The following is a 12475-nucleotide window of genomic DNA, read 5'->3' as shown; positions in this document are numbered from 1 at the left end:
CTGACATGAGCTTCTTGCTGTCCTGGGGGCCTGGGCCCTGCCCCTCTCTTTCCTCGTCTGCCCTGGGCACTAGCAGCTCCTGTTGCTTTGCTTTTTCCCCTGCCACTGCCCAGTTAAGCTTGGCAATGCCGAGTGCTGGAAGTTTCCACCTTGCCATGACACCTGGCTGCCTGTGACCAGAGTCTGCTCCCTGCCCGGCTGTAGCCTCTTCTGTGATTAGTTTCAGTGTCCCATATGAGGACTCCTTGTAGTCCCTCACCCCTGTTCCTTGCACCCACTACATCAAGGATCCAGTGGGCTGGGCCCAAGTTTCCTCTTTCCTCTTCCCCAAGGTGCCTGGTACCAGCCAGGGGAATTCTTGCCAGTGACCTGACTGGTTATCCAGGAAGCTGCTCTCTGGACTTTTCAGGGTGACCCAGTATCTTCCTGAGCAGTGTGCCTGTCACAGCCACCTCCCTCCCTTCTAGCACAGGAACAGGCACAACTGATGGAGTCCCTGCCGCCCTCAGCCCAGTGTCAGACCTAAGGGGGGTTGGGGAAGGGCCTCCCTCTAAGCACTTGTCACAAGCCTCATTTGCACCCCCTCTACCCTGCTCCCTGCAGCTATACCTTCACTTCCCCAAGTCTGTGGGTGCTGCAAATGGGAGGCTCCCAGGAACTGGGCACCAGGCCTCTTCCTTATTAAGCTGCCTCCTCCTGGAGCCTCTGGTACAATTGCCTGCCTGGGGAATCCCCCAGATGGCTGCAGTGGGAGGTGGGAGGACAGGCAAGCCCATGGTTACCATAGCCCAGGTGAGCCAACAACTTTACAGGCCAACTGCTGGCATATCTTGCTCCAGAATGAGGTTCTCAGATGATGCCACCTGCTTCCTGGGCCAGGGATGGCCTTGCTTTCCTCCTTTCTTAAGTGTATCCTTCACCCTTGGCTGAACCTGGTGGGTTGGGAAGGCCATGGAGCCCAGGGTCCTAGGGGCTGGGCTTCACTCCTGCTCTTGTGGTCTTGAGGCTATGGGTGCTGCTGGGGCAGCCCCCTACCCCCGCCTATCACATTGCTTCTCCTTCAGAGGGGACGGATCAGCTCAGCAGAAGCCCACGTGGCTCAAAGGGCCAGGCCTCATGCTTCCCTGCCTCTTAACCTGGAAGCCTCTACTAAAGACTCCTTAGATATTGTGGTTCATTGTGCTTATGAGGCAGATACCATTTCTTCCTGGCCACAGGATGGGTAAGCTGCCCTCAGTCACTGGGATGCTACTGAGGCCCCCATCCTTAGAGCTCATCCTTCCCCTTCATGGCTGAGTATGGGGGCATGCAGGTGCTTCTTTCCCTCTCCAAGGTCACTTTATTCTCATGAGAGGCAGCCTGGTCCCCTATTACAGAAGGGTAACTGCATCCTGGAGAAGGGGCCTCATGCCTTTGTGAGAGGTGCCCCAGTATGGTGCTGGGCTTTGAACCCAGGTTGGCCAGGCCCAGCTGCTGCGGCCTGACCGGCTCAGACTTGGAGACAGGGCTGAGTGGGAGGCTTGCGCTTCCTCCTTGTGCCTGTGGCAACACGTCCTCAGCCCATGGTTGAGATTCTGCTTTGGGAGCCTGCTGTACAATCTGTAAACATGGGGCATGTATCCCAATGGCTGTGAGCAAGTAAGAAGGTGGTGAGCCGGCCACACAGGTCCTGCAGCCTCAGGCCTCCTTGTTGCCCAACAGGCGGCTGAGGGCGGGCCATGGCTGCTGATTAAAGGCCACTGATTAAAGGCCGCCTGGAGCAGCCTGTGTGGAGGAGACAGGTGCCCGGCAGCCCAGGAAGCCAGCCACAGCGTCCACCCCAGGTAAGCCAGCGTGGCTGGGTTGACGAGGATAACCACTGAGAGCCCGGAGGCAGGTGGAGGCCAGGCTGGGGCAGCACCTGTGTACCAGGGAGGCTGGGGATGACTGAAGCTTTCTCAGGTGCCTGCTTCCTGGCAGCTGACCCTAGGGGTGCAGACCTGGGCTTCTATGCCGTGGTGTCTCGGTGAAGATGCCATCCTGGGCCATACCTCCCCGATGACATGGACCTGAAGGCAGGAGGCAGAGGCCTCTGGGAAGGGGTCTGGGTGCATCAGGCCTGCCTTTTGCTGTTTACTAGGTGGTAGTGGGGACAGCCAAGGAGGGACTGGGGGCCAGAATGGAGGGGGTGATGAGCCGCTAGCAGGTCTCATTCTGGACAGAAGTAACAGATCTGGTTACTGGATCCTAGCTCTGGAGGCCCCTTAGCAGTCTCCCTGGATGTGGGCCTTAGAAATTGCTCCTAGAGCCTCAAGTCTTATCGGGTGGGGTGGGGTGGGGGTGGCAGGAAGTAGACCCAGAGGGATTGGAGCCTTGGCCACTGGAACACCTGCAGGTGACGGCCCAGGCATCCCCAACTCTGGCCCTCAGGTTTTGTGCCTCTTGCTCTGGCAACTTTAGGTGTCACTGTCCCTGTGCGAACGTCACCATGTCTGAGGTCCCCCGGGCTGAGACTTTTGTCTTCCTGGACCTGGAAGCCACTGGGCTCCCCAGTGTGGACCCTGAGATTGCCGAGATCTCCCTGTTTGCTGTCCATCGCTCCTCTCTGGAGAACCTGGAGTGTGATGAGGCTGGCACTCCTGTGCTGCCTCGGGTCCTGGACAAGCTCACACTGTGCATGTGCCCGGAGCGCCCCTTCACCTCTAAGGCCAGTGAGATCACTGGTCTGAGCAGCGAGGGCCTGGCACAGTGCCGGAAGGCCAGCTTCGACAAGGCCGTGGTGAGGACACTACAGGCCTTCCTGAGCCGCCAGGAGGGCCCCATCTGCCTTGTGGCCCACAATGGCTTTGATTACGACTTTCCCCTGCTGTGCACAGAGCTGCAGCGCCTAGGTGCCCACCTGCCTCAGGATACTACCTGCCTGGATACGCTGCCAGCACTGCGGGGCCTGGACCGTGCCCACAGCCATGGCACCCGGGCCCAGGGCAGCAAGGGTTACAGCCTGGGCAGCCTCTTTCGCCGCTACTTCCAGGCAGAGCCTACTGCAGCCCACTCGGCTGAGGGAGATGTGCACACCCTGCTTATGGTCTTTCTGCATCGTGCTGCTGAGCTGCTTGCCTGGGCTGACGAGCAGGCCTGTAGCTGGGCTCACATCAAGCCCATGTATACACCGCATAATGGCCCAAGCCTTGAGGTCTGAGCTCCAGGGGCTTGGTGACATCACCACCCAGGGGAACAAGGCCCACTTCCTGCACCACAAGCAGCACCAGCACTGACCGTTCAGCAGGACTTTGAGGCCTGGAGCAGGCACCAGACCAGTACCTCGCTGCCTCACCCCATCCTCTTAGCCAGGCATCCTCTTAGCCAGGCATCCTCTTAGCCGGGCACTTGCCAGGCCTTCCCTAGACCCCCAGCCAGTGCCGCGGCCTACCTAGACCCCCAGCCTCGCCCCTGCCCACTGGAGTTCGCCACTTCGGGCTTCCACTCTTCACCCCGTCTCACAATAAATATCGCCAACTGTTCACCAGCTGACTTTCTGGTCACACACCTCTGTGCCTTGCCCAGAGGGGCAGGCAGGGAGCCCAGCCAGGGGCCAGAGGAGAGCCCCTCAAGGCCGGCCCCTTGTGGCCTATCCCTGTAGTGAGCCCAGGGTGGGGTGTGGGTGGGAAAGATATCAGTGCTTGCATGTGCACCCCGAACCACAGGCCTCCTCCCTGGCTGTTCTACCGTTGCCTCAGTTATCACCCCCTCCCTGCATTGTCACTTCAGAGACCCAAGAAATGAGTGAACAGGGACTTAGGGATATCTGCTGTGGCCCTGAATATGTGCCCTGGATGGAGAAGGAAGAAGGAGCTGCTGCCTCAGCCTCCAGGGAACTCTGGCTTTCTCAGCCAAGGGAGCTAAGCAGGACCCTGAGCCAATTCCTTCCTCTCCCAGAGCCTCTGTGCCGGCTCTGCAACAGGATGAAATGATATGATAGGTTGTCAAAGCAACACAGTGCCTGGCATGATCGGGGTGCTGAGGAGTAAGGGAGGTACCCACGGCCACACGCAGGCACATACATGCAAAGGTTCCACTGGCATGTGCAGGGTGAGGGGTATGATGAGGGTGCCAGGCCACACTCAGAAGCAGGCTGGGCTGCACAGCAGACCTGAGGCATGTAGAAGAGGTGGGGTAGCGGGTGCAGTGAGGGTGACTCCTGGGAAGGAGTCCGTCCTGGGCCCTGTGTCTTTCATGACATGGCCTAAGGAGGACCAGGAGGCTGCTCTGTGGGGAGGGCAGCGTCTTGGCAGCTGCTTTGGCTGGACTTCTTGGGGAGCCAACTAACCTGCTTCTGGGGGCCCCCACCTGTGTCACCAAACAATGGGGCAAGGCACGGAAGGGATGTCCAAGAGACAGGGAGAACAGGTGAGAAGGGGTGGAATGGCCACACCCGAGAATGACTCGCATGAGCAAAGCCTTGAGTCGATCCAGCTGGGCCCGTTTGGGGAACCCTAAGTAGGTCAAAGTGACTAGAGCCACTACAATGTGCAAGATTGCAGAATGGTGAGGCCAGATCACAGGCAGTGGCCTTGTCAGGTCATCCTCATTCACTGGGCCAGAGAGTCTGGACTGACCCTGAGAGCAATGGGGAGCCACAGAGGGTTGTAAGCAGAAGAGGGGCAAGATCTGGCTTCTGTTTTTTTGTTGATGTTGTTCTTGTTTTTTAGTATATCTTTATTGATTTCATAGAGATGAAGGGAGAAAGAGAGAGAGAGATAGAAACATCAATGATGAGAGAGTCATTGATCTGCTGCTTCCCGTATGCCCCCTGCTGAGGATCAAGACTGCAACCGGGGCATGCGCAGTGACCGGGAATCAGAGATCTCCTGGATCCTAGGTTGATGCTCAACCACTGAGCCACACCAGCCGGGTTGGTTTCTGTTTTTACAATACCTCTCAGGCTGCTATGTGGAAAATGAGAGCAGGCCTGGAGGGAGACAATGACAAGTGAACGAGAAAGGAGTAAAGGGGTTGGGACCTGGCCAAAGATCGAATGGAAGGAGTGGTGGGAAGGGTGGGAGATAAGGGAAAGACGGGCAGGGGCTAGTTTGGGAATGTGATCAGTACACTGCTGAGCTTCCTGAGGAGGGCTAGTTGGCTCCCTGCCTCAGGAGAGCACCCACTTGGGAGGGTGCCACAAGGCCGGGCTAGGTTGGGGCCTTAGGTCAGGAGCCTGCACCAGGCAGAAGCTGAAAGAATTGGGGCACCACGAAGATCTAGGCAGCCAGGGCTCCTCAGATCCACTGTTGTCCAGGCAGGGATGAGTCCCCTTTGTTTTGCTGGCAGGGCTCCAGGCCACTGACTCACTGAGTGGGTAATGCCAAGAGGGTCCCTTCACACTTAGCAGGCAAGCCAGGAGGGGCTGGACTCCAGGCCCTGGTGAGCAGGTCGACACCCCAATTCGTGGCCACTGCCATTGCCCCAGAGTAGTGTCTGGTTTTGTGCCCTTTCGTCTTTTGCAGGCCCAGGTGCTTCTCCTTCACCACTCTGGTCTCTCCTGACCTCATGGTGGCCTGGCCTTGGATGCCCTCCCCAAGCCCGTGCTTGAACTATCCAGGCCAAACCTCTTGCCTTCTGTGCTATGCAGACAGGCTGGGGCCTGCCCTACTAATGCTTGAAAGCAGTGATGTGCTGATAAATGGGTGACAGCAGCTTTCCAGGAAAGTAAATGTAAACCCCCCTCTCTCTCTTTCTCTGTATATGTATATATGTACACACACACACACATACATACATATGTACACATATATACATATATATGTATATATACACAAACATGTTTATTATAAATTTTACTGATGTAAATGATGTGAGCATACAATTTACAAATAATAAAATCTCCAATATATGCAAAATATACAATCACATATACAATACACTGTTTACAAATTTCATGTGGCCAGTTGACTTAAAACCCCTTCGTTGACTCTTGTGTCTGTACCCCACCCACGATTGCAACTGATGAATAAGCGTGGTTCCCACATCAATGTTGGCTGATATTTTTGTTTGTCTTAATAAGATGAAAGTGAAACAACAAAGATGTATGTCGGAACTTCACACGTTCGTTGATGACATGAGTGACTCCTTTGCTGAATTGGATAATACTTTTTGATATTGGAAAAGCCTCCCTCCCTCCCTCCCTCCCTCCCTCCCTCCCTCCCTCCCTCCCTCCCTCCCTCCCTCCCTCCCTCCCTCCCTCCCTCCCTCCCTCCCTCCCTCCCTCCCTTCCTTCCTTCCTTCCTTCCTTCCTTCCTTCCTTCCTTCCTTCCTTCCTTCCTTCCTTCCTTCCTTCCTTCCTTCCTTCCTTCCTGTTTTCTTGCTATTCACAATGGAATGACTACAGACTCAAGTGTACATAATCAACCAAACAATAATAATTCAAGCTCTGGTTTGTAGCGTTAGCTGATTCTCATTGTGTAAATACTTCCACCAGACCAATTTCAGGCTGCACATGATGTCAGTGAATGTGAAGTGGGAAGAGATTCCCAATATCACACTATAACATAAACTCCCACCAAACAGACATGATAGGTAACAGGAAAATGTGAAATAAGACATGAGTTTTTAGTATCTCCTTCATTTTTAATATAATTTATTTAAGTGGAAGTTACATAAATAGTTTTTTTTTTGGTTAATCCTCACCTGAGGATATTTTTTTTCCATTGATTTTCAGAGAGAGTAGAAGGGAGGGGAGAGAGAGAGAGAGAGAGAAACATCTATGTGATACACATCAGTTGGTTGCCTCCCACACATGCCCAAACTGGGGCTGGGGATGGGACCTGCAACCCAGGTACATGCCCTTGACCGGGAATTGAACCTGAAACCCTTCCGTGCTCGGGCCGACGCTCTAACCACAGAGCCACGCCAGCCAGGGAAGTTTGATTTTTAATAATGGTGGTGTTTAACTCTCAAATTTCCTGAATATTTAACATCTATTAGCATGGCAAAAATACAAAAGACTGACCATATGAAGCATTGCTGAAGATGTGGGGGAACTGAAACTCTCAAACACTGCTGGGGGAATGTAAGATGGTACAATCACTTTGGAAAAGTTTGGTCGGGTCTTAAAATGTTAAACATGCACTTACTGTAATCTTTGGATAAATAAGTTCCCAAAGATTCCACTCCTGGGTACTTATTTACCCAAGATAAATGAATTAATGTGTCCACACAAAAACTCAAATACCACTGTTCCTGGCAGCTTTATTCATAACAGCCCCAGACTGAGAACAACCCAAATGTTCCTCAGCTGGTGAACAGCGTGACAAACTGAGGCACGTCCACAGTGGAGCCCCGCTGGGCACTGAGATGCACAGCAGTTTGGAGCGACTGAGACTCACAGTAATTATGCTGTGTGACAGGTGCCAGACCCAAAGAATCAACTCTACTGCTGCAGCTCGCTCTGGCCAGCCACCTGCCATTCATCAAAATGCATCACTAGCCGATAAGCCACATCAGTGTCTACCAATGGGGACACGGCTGTGATCAGGAGCACACTTGGGGGACCTCTGACCTGAGCCAATTGAAACCAGAATTATTCATGCAGAGGGACTAGTACCAAAGTGACAGGGCCAGGAGCATTTCGAGGTTTTCTTTGTGCAGGAGACAATGTAAGGAGGACCAAATCTCAAGCAGGTTATGCAAAAACCTGGAGCAGAAAGCTAGAGACATGAAATAGGCCAGCCCTCCTGCGTTGTTTTCTTGAGGAAACAGCGGGATGTTGGTTTCTGCTGTAACCAACGCCTGGTGCTATACAGAGTTCACGCAGTACCCATGAATGTCTAAAGGGAGTTTCACATCGGAGACCCCCGCCCCCCAAGAGCAGCTTCAGCATGGTGGGGACCCTGCTTTCTGCACCTCAGTTTGTGCATACATGCACCTGACACACACAAACACACACTCATCACTCGCAACTCCCCACTTTTCCCCACCACTCACATCCACCTTCACTCACACCACATACCCCCCATTCACACACACACACGCACACACACTCACATGGGTGCACACACCCCACACAGAGACAACCACACTTCCACACACTTGCTCCTCCTCAAACCCCACCTACTTACATGCCTTATTCACACACTCACGGTTTTGCATAAATGGGATCTAGTTAGATGCTGCTTTTAAAAAATTATAAGCACCTTTGCTGTTGCAGAGTTTATAAAGACCATTTCCTCCAGGTGTTCAAGTTCATTGCTATAATTCTGTTTATTCAGTATTTGCAATGATATATCCTTTCTCATTTATACATTTCATTGGTCTTTTCCAAGAAAAAAACCCCTAAGATTTTGATTTCTCCTTTTATTTTCTCCTTCATTAACTTCAGCTTTTATCTTTATTCATTCCATTTATTTTCTTTTGGTTTAGTTTTTGTTTTGTTTTTACTAATTTCTTTTTTTAAAATTGATTTTTAGAAAGAGAGGAAGGGAGAGGGAGAAAGATTTGATTGGCATGTGCCCTGACCGGGAATTGAACCAGTGACCTCTTGGTGCACAGGATGATGCCCAACAAACTGAGCCACATCAGCCAGAGCCTTTTTCAAAAAGGTTTTCTTAAAAGGAAGTGTAACCTCCTTTGTCATCTTCTATCTTGAATAACTAAGGTGCTCAAAAAGCCTGTGATCTCCCCCTGAACGACATTTTCCTGTGTCCTGTAGTTAACATTCCTCTTTGCTTTTTATCAGGGAAGGTTCCTAATTTCACTTTTTATTTCTTCACCAATCTAATGCTTGCATAGTAAAGGTTATCTTAATTTCTGAGTCATTAAGACTTTGTGGTCATCTTTTATTATGTATTTCTAATTGAATTGGATAATGATCTGAGCATGTGTTGCTTAACGTTTGGTGCCGTATGACTTTTCTAGGGGACACAACTTTATAACATTATATTAAAATAGCTCATTATAATTGCACTTTATTGAGGCTTCCTTTACTTCCAGTAGTTTTTCTCTATGCAGTTAGTTGCTCTGTGTTCATGTTTACAGCTTTATGACTGGATCAGATAGGGATCTCCTGAGAAACAGAACCAGCAGGATGCATATATAAAGAACTGGCTCTCATGCTTGTGGGGGCTGGCAAGTCCAAAACCTGCCAGATGGGCCAGTGGGCTGCAGACTTGGGGAAGAGTTGTATTTTTGAGTCCAAAGGCCATCTGCAGGCAGAATTCCTTCCCTTCCATGATCTCAGTCTTTTTCTCGTGAGGCCTTCAGCCTATTGGGTGCAGCCCACCCACACATGGAGGGTGATCTGCTTTACCCAAAGTCTACTGATTTCAATGTTAAGCTTATCTACAAAAATCCCTTCACAACAACATCTAGACTGATATTTGACCAAAATCTGGGTACCCTAGCCTAGCCAAGCCAAGGTGATGAGGACAACAAACCAGCACAATGACTGTCACATGGTCTTTGTTCTCTGGGCTTTATCTCATTGCTTAACATCCACTGATCCTGAATCTTTGCCCCAGGCCCCAGATCCATAGCCTCCCAATGAGGGCCCCTGCCCCTAGACCCTGCCCACTCAGAGAGAGTTCTCTCCATAAATGTGGAAAGGAAAGCAAACAGCTTCACCACTGAATGAGCATTCAACAGAACTGCCGCCATACCCATGTCAGGTGGTCTGCCAAGGAGATCACAAAGCCGGAAGGAAACTCCAGCCTTTTATCTAGCCAGGCAGATGCTTCGCAAGATAGCGCATCCTAGTTGGTCATGTGGTAATCAGGGTGGCCATATGGGCGTTCTCTCTGCTGCACACAGGTGGTGGAGTCAGGAGCAGAGCAGGGGCTATCTTCCTTGAGGTTAGCATTTCAAAGAGGTGCTTCTGTGCCCTTAAGAAGACCCTTCCTGGGCTGTAAGGCTGGCAGGAGGCTTGTCACTGTCAACTGCAAAGGTTCCACAGGACAGGCCAGAGCTCCCAAAACCCGTGGACCCAGAGGGCTGAGCTAGGGTTAAAGGCTGCCAGTGTCCCTGGCCTTCTTGTCTGCACTGTGGATGCCCTAGGGGACAGTTGGGCAGCTCTCTGCTGGATGGAGGGCTCAGCTTCCAGTGTACACTTACTGTGTGGCCTCTCCAGTGTCCCAGGTGGATTGTGCCTTCTCCAGCAGGCTTCCCTGCCATCTTCCCACCTTTTCTCATTGCCACCAACCTGGACAAAACCAGTGCCTTTGTGGAGTGCTTTGGGCAAGCTTGCTGATAAGCATTCCTTGGGTTGGTATTTTTAGAAAGGTCTAGCTCGATGCTGTCACCTGGAGTGGTAAGCAGACACCATCCACATTGGCTGTTCTATGGGATGAGTGGAGGGGCTGGAGCCCTGAAGGGCAGGGACCAGGTGAGGAACTGAATTCAGGAACTTGAGGGGTGAGCAGTGAGGGGTGAGCAGCCCGAGGGCCAGCCTAGCAGAATGATGGTGGGTCCCACTTTCTGGGAAGGACTGGCCAAAGGGCCAGGCAGAAGGGCAGTGTGAGGAGGCAGAAATGGCAGAGCACAGACTTTCTAGCAGGTTCTGTTACTGACAGCTAGAAACCTCTCTGCTGTCTGACCCTGACACTGGAAATGGGTATGTGAAGCATTTTGCTCAACTGCCAGGCATGTCAGGTTGAAAACCTGGAAATCTTGCTCTTGGAGAAAGAGGAGGAAGAGCAAGGAACCACCAACCTTCCCCCACATGTGCCTACTCTGACCCAGGCCCCACAGGGGTGTCAAGGGGTATCTAGCAGTCGGGAGGGAGCCTCCATTCTTAGTGACGTGCACGGACTTCGCTGTGGGAGAGCCTGGGTTCTGGCCCTGCCTCTCCACCCTCTTCATTTGCCAACTCTGTGACCAGCAGAAGTTACCTAACAGGCCGGCTTGAGTTTCCCCATCTTTAGAATGGAAATAAGACAGTATTGTCAGGAGGCCAGATCATATCCAGGTCCTAGTACATAGCAGATGGGCAGAGAATGTCAGCTATGATGATAGCTGCAGTTATTTTGAGCCCTGTACTAACTGGATGCTTGGCATGTACTCTTCTTGTCATGGCCTCCAAGCCCTACATGGCTGCCTCTGTCCCACTACTCTTATCCCTCCTCTCAGCTCCCTGGGCTCCAGCCACACAGCCTCAAACACACCAAGCATGTTCCTGTCTCTACTGGGCTGAATGGGGGCCTCCCAAAAGATCTGTCCATGTCCTAATCCCTGACCCTGTGAATGTGACCTTATTTAGAAAAAGGGTCTCTGCAGATATAATTACATTAAAGATCTTGAGATGAAGTCATTCTGGATTACCTGGCTGGGTCCTTATAAGAGACAGAGGAAGAAAAGACACAGAAACAGAACAAAAGTCCACATGAAGACAGAGGTAAAGGCTGAAGGAATGTGGCCACAGCCATGGGACACCTGGAACTACCAGAAGCTTCTAAAAATAAGGAAGGAGCCTGGCCAGTGTGGCTCAGTTGGTTTAGTGTTGTCCCATGCACCGGGAGGTCTCTGGTTCAATTCCCAGCTGGGGCACATGCATGGGTGTCAGGGTCGATTCCCAGTAGAGGTATTTGGGAGGTGGCTGATTGATGTTTCTCTCTCATTGATGTTTCTATCTCTCTCTCCCTCTCCTTTCCTCTCTCTGAAATCAATACAAAAATTACAAAAAAAATAAAAATAAGGAAGGACCCTTTCCTAGAGCCTTCAAAGGGATCATGGCCCTGCCAACACCTTGATTTTGGACTTCCAGCCTCTAGAACAATGGGAGACTAAGTATCTGTTGTTTTAAGACACCCTGTTTGTGGTACTTGTTGTGGCAGCCCCAGGAAATCAACACATTGCCTCAGGAACTTCACACTGGCAGTATCCTTCTCCTGGACTATTCTTTTCCAAACATCCACCTCAATTAGCTCTCTGCTCAAATGTCCCCTCCTCTGAGGGAGACCCTCTCTGAGCACCCCTTCACCCTATCCACCACTCCCCTGCTGTATTTTTACTCCCCACATGTAGTACTCCTGTCCCTGGAAAGAAGGCCAGCTCTGAGATGGCAGGGATATTGTCTTGCTCAGCAATGGACCCCAGCACCTAGCCCAGGGCAGGCCCAGAGCACTTCTCCAGTGGGGATTTGTTGTCTGAAAGGATGAAGACTCTTCATCTTTATCACAAGCAAGAAAACTGAGGCGCCTGGCATCTGACCAAAGAAAGTGCTACTGGCGCTGCTCCAAGGTACCAAGCCCTAGCTCTCAGGAGAGTGACCAGCGGAGAATACAGACTCAGGTCAAGGCTTTTGAAGTTCCCAAGGCAGGATTTCACAGCATTTTTCTTTTGTAAAATCCTTTTCACATAATTAAATCTACTTTGATGTGATTGTATCTTTGGATACGCCAAATGTAAGGAATCATCCCCAAATGGGAAAATGGGAAAGCCAGCTGAATTCCCTCTAGTTTGGGAGGCTGAGTTGGCTGGAGTGGAAAGAGCTGCTGTGATGAGGTTCCCT

At 51.6% G+C, this 12475-nt stretch overlaps 1 protein-coding gene across 1 annotated transcript; it reads left to right on the top strand.

Annotated features, from left to right (window-relative positions):
• Positions 1-1560: 1560 nt before the first annotated feature.
• Positions 1561-3382, top strand: TREX2 (three prime repair exonuclease 2). The gene is made up of 2 exons (XM_016215141.2): positions 1561-1823; positions 2440-3382. Exon 2 carries the CDS (start codon positions 2468-2470, stop codon positions 3176-3178), a length of 711 nt encoding a protein of 236 aa, XP_016070627.1. The 5' UTR covers positions 1561-1823; positions 2440-2467; the 3' UTR covers positions 3179-3382.
• Positions 3383-12475: the final 9093 nt, after the last annotated feature.

Source organism: Miniopterus natalensis, chromosome X (genome assembly GCF_054644295.1).
Source record: "Miniopterus natalensis isolate mMinNat1 chromosome X, mMinNat1.hap1, whole genome shotgun sequence".
Classification (NCBI taxonomy): domain Eukaryota; kingdom Metazoa; phylum Chordata; class Mammalia; order Chiroptera; family Miniopteridae; genus Miniopterus; species Miniopterus natalensis.
Note: the sequence above shows the minus strand (reverse complement) of the source record. Positions and strands in the feature narration are given on the sequence as shown.

What these genes read in the sequence shown, in the direction of transcription:
- TREX2 (XM_016215141.2), top strand. Translation starts at nt 2,468, where the DNA reads ATGTCTGAGGTCCCCCGGGCTGAGACTTTTGTCTTCCTGGACCTGGAA.